This window comes from Microcaecilia unicolor, chromosome 8 (genome assembly GCF_901765095.1).
Source record: "Microcaecilia unicolor chromosome 8, aMicUni1.1, whole genome shotgun sequence".
Classification (NCBI taxonomy): domain Eukaryota; kingdom Metazoa; phylum Chordata; class Amphibia; order Gymnophiona; family Siphonopidae; genus Microcaecilia; species Microcaecilia unicolor.
Window position 1 is genome coordinate 66,058,726 of NC_044038.1, and position 20,140 is coordinate 66,078,865.

The 20,140-nt window shown below is 43.8% G+C and overlaps 2 protein-coding genes across 5 annotated transcripts in view; both read right to left on the bottom strand.

Annotated features, from left to right (window-relative positions):
• The window catches only part of LOC115476616 (deoxyribonuclease-1-like), a 100,347-nt gene that overhangs the window by 73,966 nt on the left and 6,241 nt on the right, over window positions 1-20,140 (bottom strand). For 2 of the 4 annotated variants that reach the window (XM_030213082.1, XM_030213083.1), the window contains exon 1: window positions 7,314-7,486. The exons of the other annotated variants lie outside the window; for them this stretch is intronic. The gene's annotated coding sequence lies outside the window, so the exon portion shown is untranslated. Of the gene's footprint in view, window positions 1-7,313; window positions 7,487-20,140 lie in introns of those variants that run through there. 4 annotated transcript variants of the gene reach the window in all.
• The window catches only part of LOC115476776 (deoxyribonuclease-1-like), a 102,115-nt gene continuing 100,186 nt past the window's right edge, over window positions 18,212-20,140 (bottom strand). Inside the window, exon 8 of the mRNA XM_030213356.1 lies at window positions 18,212-18,304. Coding sequence (XP_030069216.1) covers window positions 18,212-18,304 — 93 coding nt within the window. The remainder of the gene's footprint in view (window positions 18,305-20,140) is intronic.

Consider the following 20,140-nt stretch of genomic DNA (forward strand, 5'->3'; position numbering starts at 1 on the left):
GTTCTAACAAGAGCAGCCTTGTGCATGCTATCCCATTCACTTGGAGCAAGCCTGATGCTGCTGTACCATTGCAACAAGGACATGCTGTGTCATAAGTACATAAGTATTGCCACACTGGGTCAGACCCAAGGTCCATCAAGCCCAGCATTTGTTTCCAACAGTGGCTAATCCAGGTCACAAATACCTGGCTAGATCCCAGAAAAGCTCAAGACATTTTATGCTGCTTATCCCAGAAATAAACAGTGGATTTTCCCCAAGTCAATTTAATAATGGTCTATGAACTTTTCCTTTAGGAAGCCATCCAGACCCTTTTAAAACTCTGCTAAGATAACCGCCTTTACCACATTCTCTGGCAACGAATTCCAGCGTTTAATTACACGTTGAGTGAAGAAAAATGTTCTCCAATTCGTATTAAATTTACTACTTTGTAGCTTCATCGCATGCCCTCTAGTCCTACTATTTTTGGAAAGAGTAAACAAACCATTCACGTCTACCCATTCCACTCCACTCATTATTTTATAGACCTCTATCATATCTCCCCTCAACCATCTCTTCTCCAAGCTGAAGAGTCCTAGACGCTTCAGCCTTTCCTCATAGGGAAGTTGTCCCATCCCCTTTATCATTTTCGTCGCCCTTAAGGTCTAATGCACCTGTTCTGCTGGAGTGACGTAGGTTTCAGTCACATTGCCCAGGATGACAAGGAATGAAAGCACCTGATACAAAACAAAGGGACCTTTTTATTAAAGTGTGTTAGATTTTGCATTTACTGCAGCATAGCAGAGGCATTTAACATGCTGTGGCTGCAAATCTAATGCAGCAAATATTGGGGGTGTCTGCAACAGTTTCCTATCCAAGTCCCATGTTGGCATTAACACGAAGTACTCTGGTTGATCTTAGCATGGAATCACTTAGTGCCTGCTATTTAGGAGGTGGTAAGTGGTTCTGCATTAACGGTGCGTTAGTTGGTTACCCCCAAATTCTATAAATGGTGCTCAAAATTGTGTGCTCAAATTTGGGCACACACCAAACAAGCCAATTAGCACCAATAATTGTGGGCTTATAAGCAGTTATTGGTGCTAATTGGCAACAATTGAAATTTACATGCAGTGGTGTAGTAAGGGAGGACGGCGCCCCCCGTAGTAGAGAAGGAAGATGATGCCCCACTTTTCTACACCACTGTTTGCCTCTGCTCCCCCCCCCCCCCCATGGTGCACACAGCATACCTGAACTGCCAGGGTCCTCCAGCCCTGCCAGCTGAAGCCCTCTTGCCAGTGCACCATGTTGTCCACTCCCCCCATGAATGTGTGAAAACTGTGCATACATGGGAGGCAGGCCTCCCTCACATATGCTCAGTTGTACACAAAACCAGCATTGCACAGGAGGGTGGGGAGAGGATGGTGTGGCATGTGTGCAGGAGTGCTTCTGTTTGAGGGGCTTGGGGACCCCTACCAACCAAACACCTCAATTTTTGAGGGGGCCTGGAGCACCCACCATGCCCCTGCCAAGATGGCACCTGTGGAAGTCCACCCCCCACCCTGCCCATGATAATTGTAAACAATTATCAAGACCAGGCCCTTTTTCTTAAGCATCTCTCAACCAGGGGCGTAGCCAGACTTCAGTGGGAGGGGGGTCCAGAGCCCGAGGTGAGGGGGGACATTTGAGCCCCCCCCCCGGTGCCACTGACCCCCTGCCATTTTTGACCCCCCCCCTGCCACCACCACCTTTGACCCCCTCTTCCCACCGCCGCCAACCCTCCCCCGCCACCACCGTTGGTACCTTTGCTGACGGGGGTCCCCAACCCCCGCCAGCCGAAGTCCTCTTCTCAGGCGCAGCTGCGTTGCTGATCTGCAAGGGCAGGCTTCTGTTTCTGTGAGTCTGACGTCCTGCACGTTCAACATGCAGGACGTCACTCACAGAAACAGAAGCCTGCCCTTGCAGATCAGCAACGCGGCCGCGCCTGACAAGAAGACTTCAGCTGGCGGAGTTGGGGACCCCCGTCAGCAAAGGTATCTGACGGTGGCAGGGGAGGGTTGGTGGCGAGAGGGGGGTCAAAGCGGTTGGCGGGGGCCTGGGCCAAATCTACGGGGCCCATGCCCCCATGGCCCCACGTAGCTACGCCCCTGCTCTCAACCCCCCCCCCCCCCCCACTATGCCACTGTTTACATGTGCATCTTGCTAGGCGCTATTCTATACAGATGAGTGCGTAAATGTTTTAGCATGCAACTGAAAATAAAGCATGACCATGACCATGGGAGGGACATGGGCAAGTCAGCGATGTCACCAAAGATGCGTGCTGTATTATAGAATCTGGGGGATCCATTCTTAATTTAGGTTTGGGGATTTACGTCAATGTTCAATTGGGCACAGATCCTGGTGCTAAGTGGTATTCTACAAATGGCACCCAATCCTGAGCGCTCTTTATAAAATAGTGACCAGCGCTCATTTTTTTTTGCAGCACTATCTACTGAATGTAGTCTTTAGCATGCAGTAACTGCATCACGCTAACTACATTACACCCTCCATGCTCTTTTTCTGCCCATGCCCTGCCTAGTAACACCCCTTTACACAAACCACCATGAATGCATGATTTGCACAGTAGTTCCCAAACCTGGTCCCGGAGGCACCCCAGCCAGTCAGGTTTTCAGGATATCCACAATGAATATTCACTACCTCCACTGCATGCAAATTTCTCTCATAAATATTCATTGTAGATATCCTGAAAACCTGACCGGCTGGGGTGCCTCCAGGACCAGGCTTGGGAACCATTGATTTAGCGTTTGATAATTACAAAATTACTGCACATGAGATTACTACAGTTGTGCGTTGGCTGTTACTGCACACTAAACTGCATATTACTAGCATAACACGTAAAAGGGCCCCTAAATCAATGTGTTACTGAGTTCCCCACCCAGTCCTTGCTGCTCCCCATTTCATACCTACGAGTTACTAATAGGTTGCTTTTACCAAACTTGAGTCAACCAAAAACCAAGATCACAATATTTCTCACAGTCACAGCATTCCTGAAATAAACAAGCAAACATCCCTGTGAGGCAGCGGTAACAGCACACCTCCATGTTTTTCCTAGAATGCTCATATGCTTATATTTTGGAAATGTGCAGTAATATAATTTTACCAACCAAAGTGGCTCAATCATTTAACAGTTGCTATTCATCTTATGTGAGGAGGAAAAAAGCCTCTGTATTCCCGTTTCAGTACATACTTGTGTCTGTTAAACCAGGATGGAATCTTCATAGGCTAAAAAAACCTCCTCATAACTTTAATCAACAAAACAGCAATCACATCACATTTGACGAACACTTATCTTTAGTGCCGCCCATGCAGTTGCAATTTAGCTTCACTCTGATACTCCCGACGGGGTCCCGTTTCGCCATCACAGGCTTTCTCAAGGGAAACACGTCATGCTGTGATGTGAATCTGCTTACTAAGCTCTGCAGTGCTCATTGTCAGAAGCTAAATTGCAACTGCATGGGCGGCACTAAAGATAAGTGTTCGTCAAATGTGATGTGATTGCTGTTTTGTTGATTAAAGTTATGAGGAGGTTTTTTTAGCCTATGAAGATTCCATCCCGGTTTAACAGACACAAGTATGTACTGAAACGGGAATACAAAGGCTTTTTTCCTCCTCACATAAGATGAATAGCAACTGTTAAATGATTGAGCCACTTTGGTTGGTAAAATTGTATTTGTTTCAAACGTAGTGGTATTGTCCTATTTTTGATTTCAGTAATATAATTTAGCATTGTCCCTTCTGTGAATGTTGGTGTACAGTGCTGTGCAATCCTAGGGGTACACACTGTGGGGGTAATTTTATAAAGTGGGTGCTAACATTTATGTGTGAGTTACGCCTGTAAATTTACTTTATTGATTGATTTATTTATTAGGATTATTTACCACCTTTTTGAAGGAATTCACTCAAGGTGGTGTACAGTAAGAATAAATCAAACATGAGCAATAGACAATTACAGCAGTAAAAATATTCAAATAACAATACAAAGTATGGCATAGCATACTACTTACAAAATATTTAATAGAACATTTTAATTGACAGTGTAGGGTATAAGCAATGATTAAAATAATGACATATTTTAAATATTTTAAATAATGACATACAGATGTAAATGCCAAAATTCCACTTAAACACTGTCCTGGAAATGCAACATATATCTTACCTAGTGCATATTTTACAGGGAGACATACACATAGGTAGAGTCTGGGCAGAGCATGGGTGGGAGTCATACCCACGTAAGTTACGCCTGTATCTTCAGCATTTAGGTGCTCACGCCTAAATTATAGGCTTGTATTTCACCAGTCACACTCATATTCTATAAAGGAAAGTAGCCACAAATCTAGTCACCGCATCTCAAAAAAGATATAGTGGAATTAGAACAGGTACAGAGAAGGGCGACGAAAATGATAAAGGGGATGGGACAACTTCCTTATGAGGAAAGGCTGAAGCGTCTAGGGCTCTTCAGCTTGAAGAAAAGACGGCTGAAGGGAGATATGATAGAGGTCTATAAAATAATGAGTGGGGTGGAACAGGTAGATGTGAATCACTTGTTTACTCTTTCCAAAAATACTAGGACTAGGGAGCACGCAATGAAGCTACAAAGTAGTACATTTAAAACAAATCGGAGAACATATGTGACCATCTCTGGGAAAAGGTGACTAAAGTAGTGGATCCAAAATATTGAGAATGGCAGATTTTTCATGTCATGGGTCCATAAACACTCTGAAAAGGTCATGGGGTCGATAGTCAGCCACTCTACCCCCAGAATGCCTCCAAAATAGCCAGTTTTGTGATAGGCACTAACTGGACATTTTCAGCTGCACCAACTCGTTATGTGCCCCTAAAATGAATGGTTGGCTTGAACAAGCAACATAACCGACCAGGAGCCATTTCTGGCTGGTTAAATCGCTTCAAATATCAACCCTTACATGTTTGAACATCTGTAACTTTTTTATTTTTCCCATAAAAGGATGGGGGTTAGACTGTAGTATTACAGATTGTTTGCTCTAACAGAATTCATTAAAACCTCCATTTTCATTTCTGGTGACTTTAGTCACCTTTCCGAAATGATGGTCACATATTTGTTGACTCAACATGTAATTAAACTGTGGAATTCATTGAAAGAGAATGTGGTAAAAGCAGTTAGCTTACCAGGGTTTAAAAAAGATTTGGACAATTTCCTAAAAGAAAAGTCTATAAGCCGTTATTAAGATGGACTTGGTAAAATCCACTATTTATTTCTAGGAAAAGCAGCACAAAATCTGTTTTACTCTTTCGGGATCTTGCCAGGTGCTTGGACCTGGATTGGCTTGATGGACCTTCGATCTGTCCTAGCATGGCAACGCTTACATTCTTAATAGCTATACTATTATAGCTTTTCCTTGTGATCACTAAGCTCTCTTTAAGGGCTGATGTACAGTGGGTGTAAGCCCAGGGATACACGCTGTGTAATCACTGTCCTCTCTGTAAATTCTGGTGTACAATGTTGCCTAACCTCAGGGATTCACACTATCTGATCCTTGTTCCCTCTGTTATCTGTCCTTGTTGTTAGACTGCTCTGTGTATTAGGAATGAGCAGTTGTTAGAAACAACATAAAATTTGTCAAACAACATATCCTGCCCTTTCTCATTTTCAAAACCAAATGATAGAAAACCCCCACAATTTCATTTCTCTTTCACTGTCGTGAATGGTATATACTATTCTTACAAAGTAAAAAGAATACTTGAAGCAAAACACTTTTTAAAACAAATCAAAAAGACGGTAAAGAACATGAAACTTGAAAAGAAACAGAACATTTTCCAGTAGCGATGCACAATCATTTGAAACAACAAGAGAAATATTGCTTCATGCTGTTTTTGGCCCAAAATGGCAGAAAAAGAAAACCCATTGGTTGATATTCAAAATATTTAACTGGCCGCTGATTGGTTAATTGCTTCTTCAGGGCTAACCACTAATTTTCAGTGGCACTTAACTGCTTATCACCACTGAAAATTAGAGGTTAGAGCCTACGTGAAAACTGGATATTTTAGGGGTGTTCCGGGAGCGGAATCATCAGTTGGCTGGTTAAATGCCGATATGCAGCGTTTAACTGGCCAGGTTAACCGCATAAATAGGAAGCATAAAAATCAGTTTTATCTTTATGCGTTAACCCATTGCCACTTAAGTTCTGAATATCGACTTAGTCAGCTATGCGTTAGCCAGCTCTGCATAAACCGGATATTCAATGCCAAAGCCATGACTTTGGCATTGAATATTTAGGAATAACAATATCCGGGAATAACACTGGCATTAATCAGCAAAACACTCACCGTTCCTGGTTGAATATTGACCCACATTTTTTTTCTATGTTGTAATAGTGTGCACTCTTCAGAAAAAGTGTGCACATTGCCCCAGAATAAAAACAACATCAAAAATTAAAAAACAAAACAAAATCAACAACCTAAACCTTAACCTAATCTGTTCACAAAGTTCCTACCCACAGACAACAAAAAGGAACCATCCTCACCCATACAACATGCGATCTAATGCCACTGCACACAAACCAAGTTCAAGACTTCAACATAACCAAACTATAAAACACAGGAAACTAAGCAACCAAACCCGAACAACAAATCTTCCCTGACACATTAATAAACTGCCCCTATCTCTCCTCACAATTACCCACCCCTCCCTTCCTTATTGATTTCTCTCTTAATTCTCTACTCCCCCATCTACTCTCTTAAAATGTACTTCTCTACCCCCCCAAAACTAACATTGTAAGCCACATCAAACCAAACATGTTTGAAAAATGTGGGATACAAATGCTGCTATAAATATATAAAATAAATAAAATGTAAACGAAAATTCCTGTCAAGGACATGGGAAACAACACAAAATGAAACTTTTTCAGCTGCTCACCCCTTTTAAGCAGCTCTTCGAGTTGATTAAAACTAAAGCAACCCCCATCAGGGTTTGTCCACTGGGAATTCTTGTCATTGTATTTTTTTTCTCTATCCTTTAGTAAACATAAATGTCCAGCCAGGAGGTAGCCAGTACACCCTTCCCGTGCTCTAAGGCTTTCACAAGCAACTTTATATCACAAATAATGGAAGAAGAACAAAGTTCTATGAAATATTTCAATCTGTCTCTGAGGTACTATGATCAATAACATTATAGTACTGTTAGCATCCATTTATAGCCTGTTCCTCAGACCTGAGGGTATCCGTTAGACCTGCTGTCCCTTCCCCCTTCTGTTACACACTTGTGTCTCCTCTCCTTCCCCCCCACCCTGAGAAGTCACTCTCACCAAATAATGCTGAGGCAGGATAGATAAGCCTCCAGGTGTTGTACTGTCACTGCCTCCTCTTCCAGTTGTGGGGACAATGCATTCAGCTAGTCCAGTGGTAAGTGAGTTCGCCTGCTGTAAGCCTTCTGACAGTTGTATGGAATTGAGAATAGGATGTGTGCTGTTCTCCAGCTGTAGATGATGGCACTGCCTATGAGATGTCTGTCCACCAAACTTCACACCTTGGCATATACTGTGAGTCACACAGATATTTACCCTCCCACACCCCATCAAACACATCTCAGCACAGTTCTGGAGGTATTTTCTGCCACATGATGCTTCGCTTGGAAATGCAATTCCTACTGGAAAAACTGGCTCTTTGTGTGTCTAGGCTGGTGCTAGAGGGCATCATGCCATGTGCCAGGCTGGAGCAGTAATACTTGGTAACTGGACTATCTCAGTGCTGGGAGGTGCCAGGGCTGAGCTTATGTTTTACTGGAGCACCAATTACCCATGCAAATCTGGTTTAATTAGGAGCAGTTTCTCTAGTGAGAAGGTTTTTCTGGTCGCTCCTTTTTATTTTCCTCTCAGCCAACTGGTTTACTGCTCTTTAATGTTCTGTACCCTCTTATATCCATAAGAGGAATGTAATTTGGAGGTTGCACATCACAGGTGTCAGACTAAGCACTCACCTTTTTGAGGCTGTGCATTAGGATGTGACTATTTCTCTGTAATGCATTTTCCTGGAATCTCCTGTTCATCATGTATTTATTTATTTATTGGGATTTTTTAACCACCTTTATGAAGAGGTTCACCCAAAGTGGCATACAGCAGGTACAGTTTAACATAAAACTTACAATTTTCTTGACAGTATAACAATGGTAAAATACAATCCATGAGGTAAACTTGGAGATGGCAAACTGAATCTTAATAATAGGAATAACAAGAAAAGAGTCAGAGATATAAATATTTAACAGCGGTTTAAAATATGATAGAACTATGATAAATGTCATCAGAAAATGAATGATGCATGGGAGAACAATCGTATAATATAGATTTAATACGCATACTCACAATGTCAGCACAATACAAGTGAAACACTTTAATAGTTACGTATGAAAATATTTAAATAACATGTTCATGCAATATAATGAAACATCTTAATAGGTGGATGAGGGAGCAAGTGCAGTTTAGATATATAGACAGTAAAAAATGAACACTCCTCTTATTGACTTACAAGTGCATTCACTCTGCAGCTCCTCAGTACCTCTCCAACCTTATCTCTCCCTACATTCCTCCCCCGGGAACTCCTTTCACTGTGTAAATCTCTCTTATCTGCACCTTTCTCCTCCACTGCCAGCTCCAGACTCCGTTCCTTTTATCTTGCTGCACCATATGCCTGGAATAGACTTCCTGAGCTGGTATATCAAGCTCCATCTCTGGCCGTCTTCAAATCTAGGCTAAAAGCCCACCTTTTTGATGCTGCTTTTAACTCCTAACCCTCACTCGCTTGTTTGGTACCCATGTTTTATCATTCCCACCTTATCCCACATTTGTCCTGTTTGTCTGTCCTAATTAGATTGCAAGCTCTGTCGAGCAGGGACTGTCTCTTCATATCCAGTATACAGCACTGCGTATGTCTAGTAGCTCTATAGAAATAATAATAAGTTATGTTTACAGTTGAATAAGATATAAAGAACTGCCCAGGGGCAGAGTGAGTGGATAATCAATCGTCATCTTTATTAAAGGCTTAGGGAGAACAGCCAGGCTTTCAGATAGTTTTGAGTTTTGACATGCTAATGCTCCTCCCTCTGGGAGTAAGTTCCAGAGTGTGGGGGTTAATCTTGAGAAGGCTCGCTGGCTGGTATCACATCGTCATACAATTTCTTTTGACAAGGGTACGGATAGTGATGCTCCATGGGAGAACCTTAGAGGTCTCAAAGGTGTCTAGAGGGCTAAATTATTTTTTAAGTACTCTGGCTCATTTTGTCTGAGGACCTTGAAAATCAAACATAGAGTTTAAAATTTAGCCCTGTAAGGTACTGGTAGCTAGTGTAGTTTTTGCAGGAAGCATGTGATGTGGTCATGCCACTTGCAGCCCTCTATCAGTTGTTCTGCAGCATTCTGAATTAGTTGGAGCTGATACAGACTCTTTTTGGTTTGACCAGTGGGGTATTATAGTAGTTTAGTTGTGATGGTATCATAGGATGGACCACTGTGTTCAGACTTGTCGTTTCAATATGTAGACAAAGATTTCCTAGTTACTGCTGGTGATAGAAACAGTTTTTAAAGATTGTTTCAATTTTGCAGGATCAACGTAAGTGACGAGTCTAGCAACATCCCAAGATTCCTGACCTGTGATTTTCCAAAAGGTATTTTGAAGTCTAGTACCTGTCCACTTGTTTTAGGAACCCAGACAATCTCTGTTGTACTTGGGTTCAGGCAGAGTTTGTTGTTGTTTGCCCATTCCTGAGTTGCGGTTAGACAGGCAGTCAATTTACTCAGAGCTGTGGGTGGATCTGGTTCTTTGGGTATGAGTGGATGCCCATCATTGGCCTGGATGCAGAATTTTGTATCATTGGCTGAGGAGGTTGCTGTGCTGGAGGCTTGGGATAAAAATGAGGTAAGGCATGTGACGGTATGGATTCCTTTGGTGCCCCACGGTTCAGTGCCCGAGGTGATGATGTGCTGCTGCACAGCAGAGCTGATTGTTGTCTGGCTGTGTAGATACTGTGCACTGGCACCTGTTTCTCCCAGCCTTGTATGCTGCATGTTTGTCTTAATTGGACTGTGGGCTCTCTGAAGCAGCTACTCTCTGTAAAGTATTGTGTATTCCTAGTAGCACTTTAGGAAATGAGAATTAGGTAGCACCAGCAAGAGAAGTATGCTGTCTCATTTCTTAAAGGAGCCGATATTCAGATCATGGGAGTTAGGCTGAATAACTCCCGAGGTCACCGCTAAACCCAGATATTCAATGCAGGGCCATTTCTAGTGATTGGCATTGAATATGCAGCCTATGTTTGGCCGGTTAGAAGATAACAGACCAAATTGCTATTCAGCCGGATATCTTCTAACAGGCCAAATATAGCCATTAAAGTGGGCTGAAAATGAGCAAATAGACAGTTATGTCAGCCGATATAACCGGCTATCTGTTAGCTGCTATCTGGCAATACTCAGCAGGAGATAGCTGGCTATCCTCCACTGAATATTGCTGGATAGCCGGTTAAGGGGTATTTAACTGGCCAGATGCCGATCCTGGCTAGTTAAATGCTTTTGAATATTGAGGGGTAAGTTACTGGCTGTAATTCTATAAAGTGGCTACTCATTCTAGGTGCCACAAGGGCTTGCGCTTAGCACTAGATCTACAACAGCGTAAGAGTGCACTAAGCTGCTTTAGAATATTAGCACAAACCCACAATGGTATGCCAAAAATTAGGTGCGCCTACTTATGACAGACCAATGGCTGGTGTAAGTTGGTGGGCCTAAGTGCACCATGCAATGCACACAACTTATAGTATTCTATAAGTTGCTTGGTGACATGCCCATAACATGTTTATGTGGCTCTTGTGTAGCCAGACTTTGGAGGCTACATGCAGCCAAGAAACTAACCCTCAGATTCTATATAACGCGACTAAAATTGTGCGCGTAAATCCAGTCATATTCTGGATTTGTGCATGCAATTTAATTACTTAAGAAGCCAATCAGTGTAAATAAGTGCCACTTAACAAGCAATTATTGACACTAACTGGCATTAATTAGAATTTACATGCACAACTTGCTAAGCATATTCTGTAAAGTGGTGCGTGTCAATTCTAATGCGTACTGCCAAAAAGGGGGTGTAGCCATGGGTGTGGTATGGAATATCGGACACACTTCTCACTGCTCCATAGTTCTCAATCAGGCTTCAGGCCATAATACAGCACAGTGACAGTCATAACCACATTGATAACAAAATTCGGATGATCGATTTGCCAAGGTCAGAAAATTCTACTACCACAATTTGACATGTCAAGCGCGTTTGACGTAATAAACCACAAAACACTAATGATCCTACTACACAATATGGGAATCAGTGGTACAGTGGCAGCATGGATCAATGGATTCTTAAGGACCAGATCCTATCTGGTAAAGATGATCAACCAGTTTTATGCCTCATGGACTCCTGAATACGGGGTACCACATGGATCGCCAATATCACCCATACTATTCAACATCATGATAGCACCACTCGGGAAGAAACTAGAAAACATGGGATTTAACCCATTTATATATGCTGATGATGTCACCATATACGTACCTTATAAAGACAACATCACGGAAATATTGGGTAAGATAAAAGAAGGCCTAGACCTAATGGAAAACTGGGCCAAAATCTTCAAACTGAAATTAAACAGAGATAAAACCAAATTCCTGGTACTATCCATATCGCAGAACAACACTACCTACCAAAACTTCACAATAGACCAAACATACCCTACAGAACCAAAACTAAAATTATTGGGAATTATTCTTGATAGACATTTAACGCTCGAAGATTAGGTCTCATCAGTAACAACAAAGAGTTTCAAAATGCTATGGAAACTGAGAAGGATCAGGGATTATTTCCCCAGACAGACATTTTGATTAATAGTACAATCCTTAATATTACCCCATCTTGACTACTGCAACGCAACATATGTAGGCTGCAAAGAAAGCACACTGAAATCACCGCAGACTGTTCAAAACATAGCAGCAAGACTAATATTCAAAAAGTCAAAATTCGAGACAGCAACACCACTGTTAGTCATGCTACTCTGGCTCCCAATAAAGGTCAAACTAATCTTCAACTGGCATGACAATTTTCAAAATACTGTTTGGTTTGTGTCCTGAATACATGTCAGACCTGATTGAACTATCATCAAGAAATGCACAGCCAGGAACCAGAGAGTACCTACTGTTCCCCCTGCAAATGCAGAAGCACAACCTACAAGGCCATCTATACAGCAGGTTTTGATTATCTGGGCTTCAAATTGTGGAACACAATTCCCAAGGCTTAAGAAGCATAGACAACAATCTCCAATTCAGAAGAGAACTAAAAATGCATCTTTTCAAAAAGTTTTATGGCTAATTAAAAACCTGTATTAAATGCGCACACAACTGCAATCCATGACAGTCACCTCCTATCAAGAAATCTTACTGAGTAACCACCACTGGTAACAACTAAGCGTATTCTATATATCACGCCTAAATCTAAGTGCCACATAGAAATGTTTACCGCACGGATTTCTTAAGTGACATATAGAATCTGGCCCTATATTCTTTGGAATGAAAGAAATACCTAGACAATGACCATATTCACTAACTCTATAGGCTATCAGGTACTTATTGAAAATAAAGACGTTATTGCCTAATATATATTTTTGACTAAAAAGAAAAAGTACTGCAACTACAATGAATGCAACTATTGTTAATGCTTTTATCCCAACTTTATTGCTCTACAATTCTATCCACTTTTATGCTTATTTTCGAAAGTGATAGCCGGCCATCTTCCGACAGAAATCGGGAGATGGCCGGCCATCTTCTAAAAGCAGCCAAATCGGTATAATCGAAAGTCGATTTTTGGCCACGTTTAACTGAACTCCGTTGCGGAGCCGGCCAAAATTGACGAGGCCGTGTTGGAGGCGTGGTGAAGGCGGGACTGGGGCGTGGTTATGGGCTGGACAGAAATGGCCGGCTTTTGTCGATAATCGAAAAAAATTAGCCGTGTTTAGCGAACATTTAGGTCACTTTCTTTGGACCTTTTTTTTTCACGACCAAGTCCCAAAAAAGTGCCCTAAATGACCAGATGACCACCGGAGGGAATCGGGGATCACCTGCCCATACTCCCCCTGTGGTCACCAATCCCCTCCCATACTAAAATATAAAAACATAAACCTTTTTTGCCAGCTTGTATGCCAGCCTCAAATGTCATACCCACCTCCATGAGAGCAGAATGTGTTGTATGGGCTTTTGGGGCCATTGCACTGAAAATACTAGCTCCTCCCACGACCAAATGCCTTGAATTTGGCCGGCTTTGAGATGGCCGACATAACTTTCCATTATCGCTAAACATAGAAACCGGCCATCTCAAACCCCGGCCAAATCCAATGCATTTGGCAGGTTAAAACAGTATTATCGAAAAAGATGGCCGGCCATCGTTTTCGATAATACCGTTCCAGCCAGCTTTAGTGCTGCGCCTAAAATAGATGGCCGCCAATCCATTTCAATATATAACAAATCAGTATATGTTCTTTCTTATTCCACTGCTTGCATTGTTTTATTATGTCAGTAATGCAGTATTCTTGGTTTAACTCATGTAAACCATGGGGCTGGGGATGGGGATGGGGTGGAGACTGCAGGGGGGGTGGGCCCCTCATCATCCCCCTCAAGGGGAGGCATGTAAGCCACATTGAACCTGCATCCAGTGGGAAAATGTGGGATATAAATGCTACAAATAAATACATCATGTTTGTTACCTCTGCCTTTCCCACTCATGGCAGGTTTGATGCAGCTTACATATTATATACAGGTACTTATTTGTACCTGTGACAATGGAGGATTAAGTGACTTACCCTATGCCTGCAGTGGGAATTGAATGCAGATCCCCAGGACCAAAGTCCAGCACCCTAGCCACTAGGCCACTTCTCAGCAATACATATGCCCTGAATGTCTTTTCCACATTATTCAACACAGTCCTACAATCCTCCATAAGTATGGAACAACAACATTTATACATTCTAGCCTGCAAACTATTTTCAAGGTTGCCACAGGTAGGTGCCTACTGAGCCCTTAAGTCATAGTGAGAGAAAGGGTTTATTGTTACAGTTCCTACTCCAAATTACCTGCAGGTGGCTACACCTTGGTGACTAGAGTGGTCTAGTGGTTAGAGCACTGGTCTTATAATCCAGAGATTGTGGGTTCAAATCTTGTCTGTTCCTAGTGACCTTAGACAAGTCACTTAACCCACCATTACCTCAGATGCAAACTCAAAGCCTTCCTGGCACTGAGAAACATGCAGAGTACCTAAATATAACTCACTGTGAGCTACTACTGAAAAAGCTGTCATCAAATAAAAAATGCATATTTATGTGGCCTTCTGTACCTGTTGTATTTTATTGCAATTGTGATGAAGTAAACATCCATCTAATGCTTTTACCATTGTTTTCCCTTTTCTCCTCAGCACTATATACCATTGCTCAATGTGAAAAGCTGACCCAGCTGTTTGTAGCTCCTTCCTTGCCCTCACCAATGAGGATTGGTTGTGGGTAAGGGTGTCTGGTGATCACAGAGCAAACATCGTCTATGTGCTACCTATGGGTAACTGCTAGTTTCTACTTGGCAGATCACTAGTGCTAGACAACATACCTATTATTTACCCAACTCTGTGCTCAGGGCCGTGCCAACACGGTAAGCGAGGTAAGCATGGCAGGGGGGCGCCTTCCTCTGGGAGGCGCCGCCGCACCATGCTCACCTCGCTCGCCCTCCCGCTCCCATTGTTCAACTACTGCCCGCCCTCTTCTCCCCCCCCCAACATCCCTTTTCTTTTTTTTTCTTTTTAAATTTACCTCCGTGGCGGTCCAGCAGCGCAGCGTCAGTGAAGGAGGCGGCGCTCCCGACGTCTCTAGCCTTCCCTTCGCTGTGTTCCGCCTTCTTCTGATGTCAAGGAAATGACGTCAGAAGAAGGCGGAACACAGCGAAGGGAAGGCTAGAGACGTCGGGAGGCGCGCGCCGCCTCCTTCACTGACGCTGTGCTGCTGGTGCTGGACCGCCACGGAGGTAAATTTAAAAAAAAAACCAAGAAAAGGGATGTTGGGGGGAGAGAAGAGGGCGGGCAGTAGTTGAACAATGGGAGCGGGAGGGCAGGGGAGAGACGAGCATGGATGCGAGGTGGGGGGGTCATGGAAGGGAGAGAGGGGAATTGCTGGAAAAGGATGAATGGAGGGGGCAGGGGACAGAGGAGCATGGATGGGCATGGATTCGGAGGGCAGGGCTCAGGGAGAGAGGGGAATTGCTAGATAGGGATGAATGGAGGGGGCAGGGGACAGAGGAGCATGGATGGGCATGGATTGGGAGGGCAGGGCTCAGGGAGAGAGGGGAATTGCTGGATAGGGATTAATGGAGGGTGACAGAGGAGCATGGATGGACGGCAGGGCTCAGGGAGAGAGGGGAATTGCTGGAAAGGGATGAATGGAGGGGGCAGGGGACAGAGGAGCATGGATGGGCATGGATTGGGAGGGCAGGGCTCAGGGAGAGGGGAATTGCTGGATAGGGATAAATGGAGGGGACAGATGGGCATGGATGGATATGGATTGCAGGGCAGGGCTCAGGGAGAGAGGGATGAATGGAGGGGACAGAGGAGCATGGATGGGAGGGCAGGGCTCAGGGAGAGAGGGGAATTGCTGGAAAAGGATGAATGGAGGGGGCAGGGGACAGAGGAGCATGGATGGGCATGGAATGGGAGGGCAGGGCTCAGGGAGAGAGGGGAATTGCTGGAAAGGGATGAATGGAGGGGGCAGGGGACAGAGGAGCATGGATGGGCATGGATTGGGAGGGCAGGGCTCAGGGAGCGAGGGGAATTGCTGGATAGGGATTAATGGAGGGTGACAGAGGAGCATGGATGGGCATGGAATGGGAGGGCAGGGCTCAGGGAGAGAGGGGAATTGCTGGAAAGGGATGAATGGAGGGGGCAGGTGACAAAGGAGCATGGATGGGCATGGATTGGGAGGGCAGGGCTCAGGGAGAGGGAAATTGCTGGAAAGGGATGAATGGAGGGGGCAGGGGACAGAGGAGCATGGATGGGCATGGATGGGAGGGCAGGGCTCAGGGAGAGAGGAGAAATTGCTGGACATAGAGGGGAGGGAAGAGAGATGAAGGAGATGAAATGAGGGAAAAGGAAGAGAGGAGAAAAACTGCATATGGATGAAGAAAATAGGCAGAAGCTGAGGACCAGAAATGAAGAAGAAAGGAGGAAAGGAAAGAAATAAATGGAAAGGAAGCCCTGGAAACGGAGTTAAGAGGACAGATAGCAGCAGAATCAGATACTGGGCCAGCATGATCAGAAAAAGAAAGTCACCAGACAACAAAGGTAGAAAAAAATCATTTTATTTTCATTTTAGTGTTTGGAATATGTCCACTTTGAGAATTTACATCTGCTATCTTATTTTGCAATGTATAGCAGTTTGTTTCTAAGAATATTGCTGACAATTCCTGTCAGTGTGGCAAGTGGTGAGCGATCATTTTCACGGGGGGGGGGGGGGCCCACCGCCAACGGCGCCGCCAACTGATAGTCTGCAGGGGGGGCGCCAACTGATAGTCTGCAGGGGGGCGCCAGAGACCCTAGGCACGGCCCTGTCTGTGCTGTGGGGCTTTATGGTAAGGGGGGGGGGGGAGAGTCTGGATGAGCATTTGTGTTCCTCAACAGAAACGCCCACCCAGCCTCCCCCCTTACCATACAGCCATGCAGTTTGGTTGGAACAGCTGGCCTTCTGTATGGCCACACATCACACCTATGTACCAACATTTATCTGTCACAGGTCACCTGTCATGCAATTCATATTGCTGCCTCCTCTCACATCAACCCCAGCATTTGAAAATATGTAGTGCACAAAGAGAGACACACACCCTGTTATATCAAAAGTAACAAATGTGTATTCAAATGTAACAATGCAATCAAACTGTATAATATTTCCCCCCTCCCCCCCCAAAAGTCCCTCAATGGTGCCCACGTCGTCCACCTGCAATGGCCATGCACAGCAGGCTAATGAGCAGCACCAGGAGCACTCTCACTGCACTAAGGTGCTGCTTATTAGCTTGCTGCATTGCCCCCATCTCCTGCCTCATTGCTGACACCTCCTGCAGCAACTGGGTTTGGCCATCAACCAGTTGCTGCAGGAGGTGCAGTACTGGGGCAAGGGATGGGGCTGGGGATGGGGGTAGGATTGGGGGTGGGGATGGGGGTGGGGATGGGGTGGAGACTGCAGGGGGGGTGGGCCCCTCATCATCCCCCTTAAGGGGAGGCATGTCTGCCCAGGCGTCCTCCTCCTGGCCCTCCTCCTCCTGGCCCTCCTCCTGCGTCTCCAGGGCCTCCTCCTCCTGGGCCTCCTCCTCCGTCTCCTGGCCCTCCTCCTCCTGGGCCTCCTCCTCCATCTCCTGGCCCTCCTCCTCCTGGGCCTCCTCCTCCGTCTCCTGGCCCTCCTCCTCCGTCTCCTGGCCCTCCTCCTCCTCCGTCTCCTGGCCCTCCACCTGCTCCAGGCCCTCCAAATATGCGAACTTCATCCACAATATATTTCCCGTACCTGCATGTTCTGCAAGCACACTGCATGTAGTTGCGAACATCCAGATAGAGGGAACATTTAAGGAACAGTGAAAACTGTCAAGTACAGTAACGTATTATTTGTCACCACTACCGAATTCTTCGTATACTTTGGCCGTCCCTGATTTGGCCGGTTTGAACCGTAATAATGGAATGTTTAATGGCGGCCTTTTTGCTATGCTTTAGCCGGATTTAATTTGGCCGGCTTCTACCGCGATAATGGTATATCTATGGCCACCCTTATGGCTGGCCATCTTGTTCGAAAATATGGTTTGCTCCTCTGTTTCACGGAGCCGGCCATAGCGATGGCCGGCCATCTATTTGGCCGGCGCCGTTCAATAATGCCCCTCTTTGCTTTAAGTAAACTAAATTTTTGAAAATGACTGTCACTCATGTAAGTGTGCTTGTGAGTTATTAATCCAGCACAGCTAAAAAAGTTTTACAACTGCACTAGCAGAAACTGGATTATTCAGTCTGATTTAAAAAAAAAAAAGTTCCTTCAAATAAGGCCAGGTTACAATATTACTGATGTCTTTGATGTCTTCTGACTGGGTCTGCAGGTTTTGATCAAGGGAATCTCTGAAACGCTTCACTTCCATAAAGCAAAGACTACTTTATCATCATTATCAGCAGCATTAGAAGTAGTACTGTCTTCATCTGTTTCTTCATTATCATCGTCATGCTGTCCAATTACAAAGAAAGCTTTCACAAAGTTGGAATCATCGTCTGTTGTTCAAACAATTTTCTCAAAATATTTTTGAGAATTGATGCAAGAACTTCAAATGTGTGGGAATTCTTCAGTCTTAAGGCCAGACAAGCAGACTTCGTCCCTATAGACTCTTATCAGGTTGTGATTTTGGTTATATTCATGGTTTGAATATGTGTTTGCTGTTTATGCTAATCAATAAAAACATTTAAAGTTGAAAAAAAGAATTGTTACCGGCTTCATCTTCATCTCCACTTTAAAGTGACCCAACATCACTGTTCTGTTTGGCTGGAGACTAGTAACCAGTTCAACAAACACAGGCAACTCCACTGTTCTTATAGATTATACTCACTGAACAGCAACATTTAAGATGAGGTGATCCACTGTTTGCTTGACAAGTTTTGCAATAGCAAAATCCTGTTTCCAGTTTTGCTGTTTTATTTGGTTTACTGAGGAATCACATTTACATCTGCCTTCCGTTTTTACTTTTTACTTTTAACTGCAAGCATCAGATATAACTGAGTACAAGTAGTACAAATTGGCAAAATTATTACTTCAGTAAAAGTAAAAGTAACATATTTTATCTTGTACTTCTTTACAAGTAAAAGTAGCAAAACATTTACATAGTTACTGCATGACATTGATCATTCCTCATTCCTTTTCTACTTCTTTCCTCTGTACAATCATTTATTCCATATTCGCCCCTATTTCTATTATCAAAAGTAATTTTTCTTTTTACCTTTGGCATATTCTTTACTTTTAACCATGGGTATACTTCCCCCTTTTTGTTAGTCTTATTCATCCCTCTTTAAAATTTATCAAATGCCATCTTTTTTATTTCTGTCTGAAATTATCCATTAGAACCAATGGTCCATCTAGCCCAGCATCCAAGAGTGGCCAATCCTGGTCTCAAGTATCTGGCAGAAACCAAATTAGCAGCAACATTCCATGCTAACAATCCCATGTCAAGCAGTGGCTTCCCCCATGTCTATCTCAATAAACTATCATATCCCGTATCTCTGTTTTACAATACAATAGACATTGTTCTATCTCAGTTTTGGTTGCTAAAGAAGAGCTGTGCCAACAGGAAAAGAATGTAACCCAGTTTCATAGGCAAAGGAGCAACTGATTTGCATATAGCAGGGCTTGCCTGTCAATTGCTTTGCCCTACAAGTGCGGCTTTGCCCATTACTGTCTCTCTGCAGTTCTGTCAATCTATTTCATTCATATTTAAAGAGTAATTCTATAACTGGGCACAAGTAGTTACATGTGCCTTGCATGCGTCAATTCACAGACAAAGCAGCACTTTCTTCCTTCAATGAGGTACTTTATTGAAACACCAATAATACAGTTGAACATTGAGAAGAAATACATCTCCCAGAGTGTTCCTGGAGCAAAAACAATCTTGCTATAAAGCGTTCATACCATGCAAAAATGCTAACATAGAAACATGAAAGGGAAATGGGACTTGATATACTGCCTTTCTGAGGTTTTTGCAACTACATTCAAAGTGGTTTACATATATTCAGGTACTTATTTTGGACCAGGGGAAATGGAGGGTTAAGTAACTTGCCCAGAGTCACACGGAGCTGCAGTAGGAATTGAACTCAATCCCACAGGATCAAAGTCCACTGCACTAACCACTAGGCTATTCCTCACTCATGGCCTAGCCAATCTGCCCATCCATGCCATATACTCTACCTATCACTCCCTTAGAGATCTTATGTACTTGACCCAAGCTTACTTGAATTCAGATACTGTTTTCATCTCTACAGCCCCCACCCAGAGGCCATTCCATGAATTCACCACCAT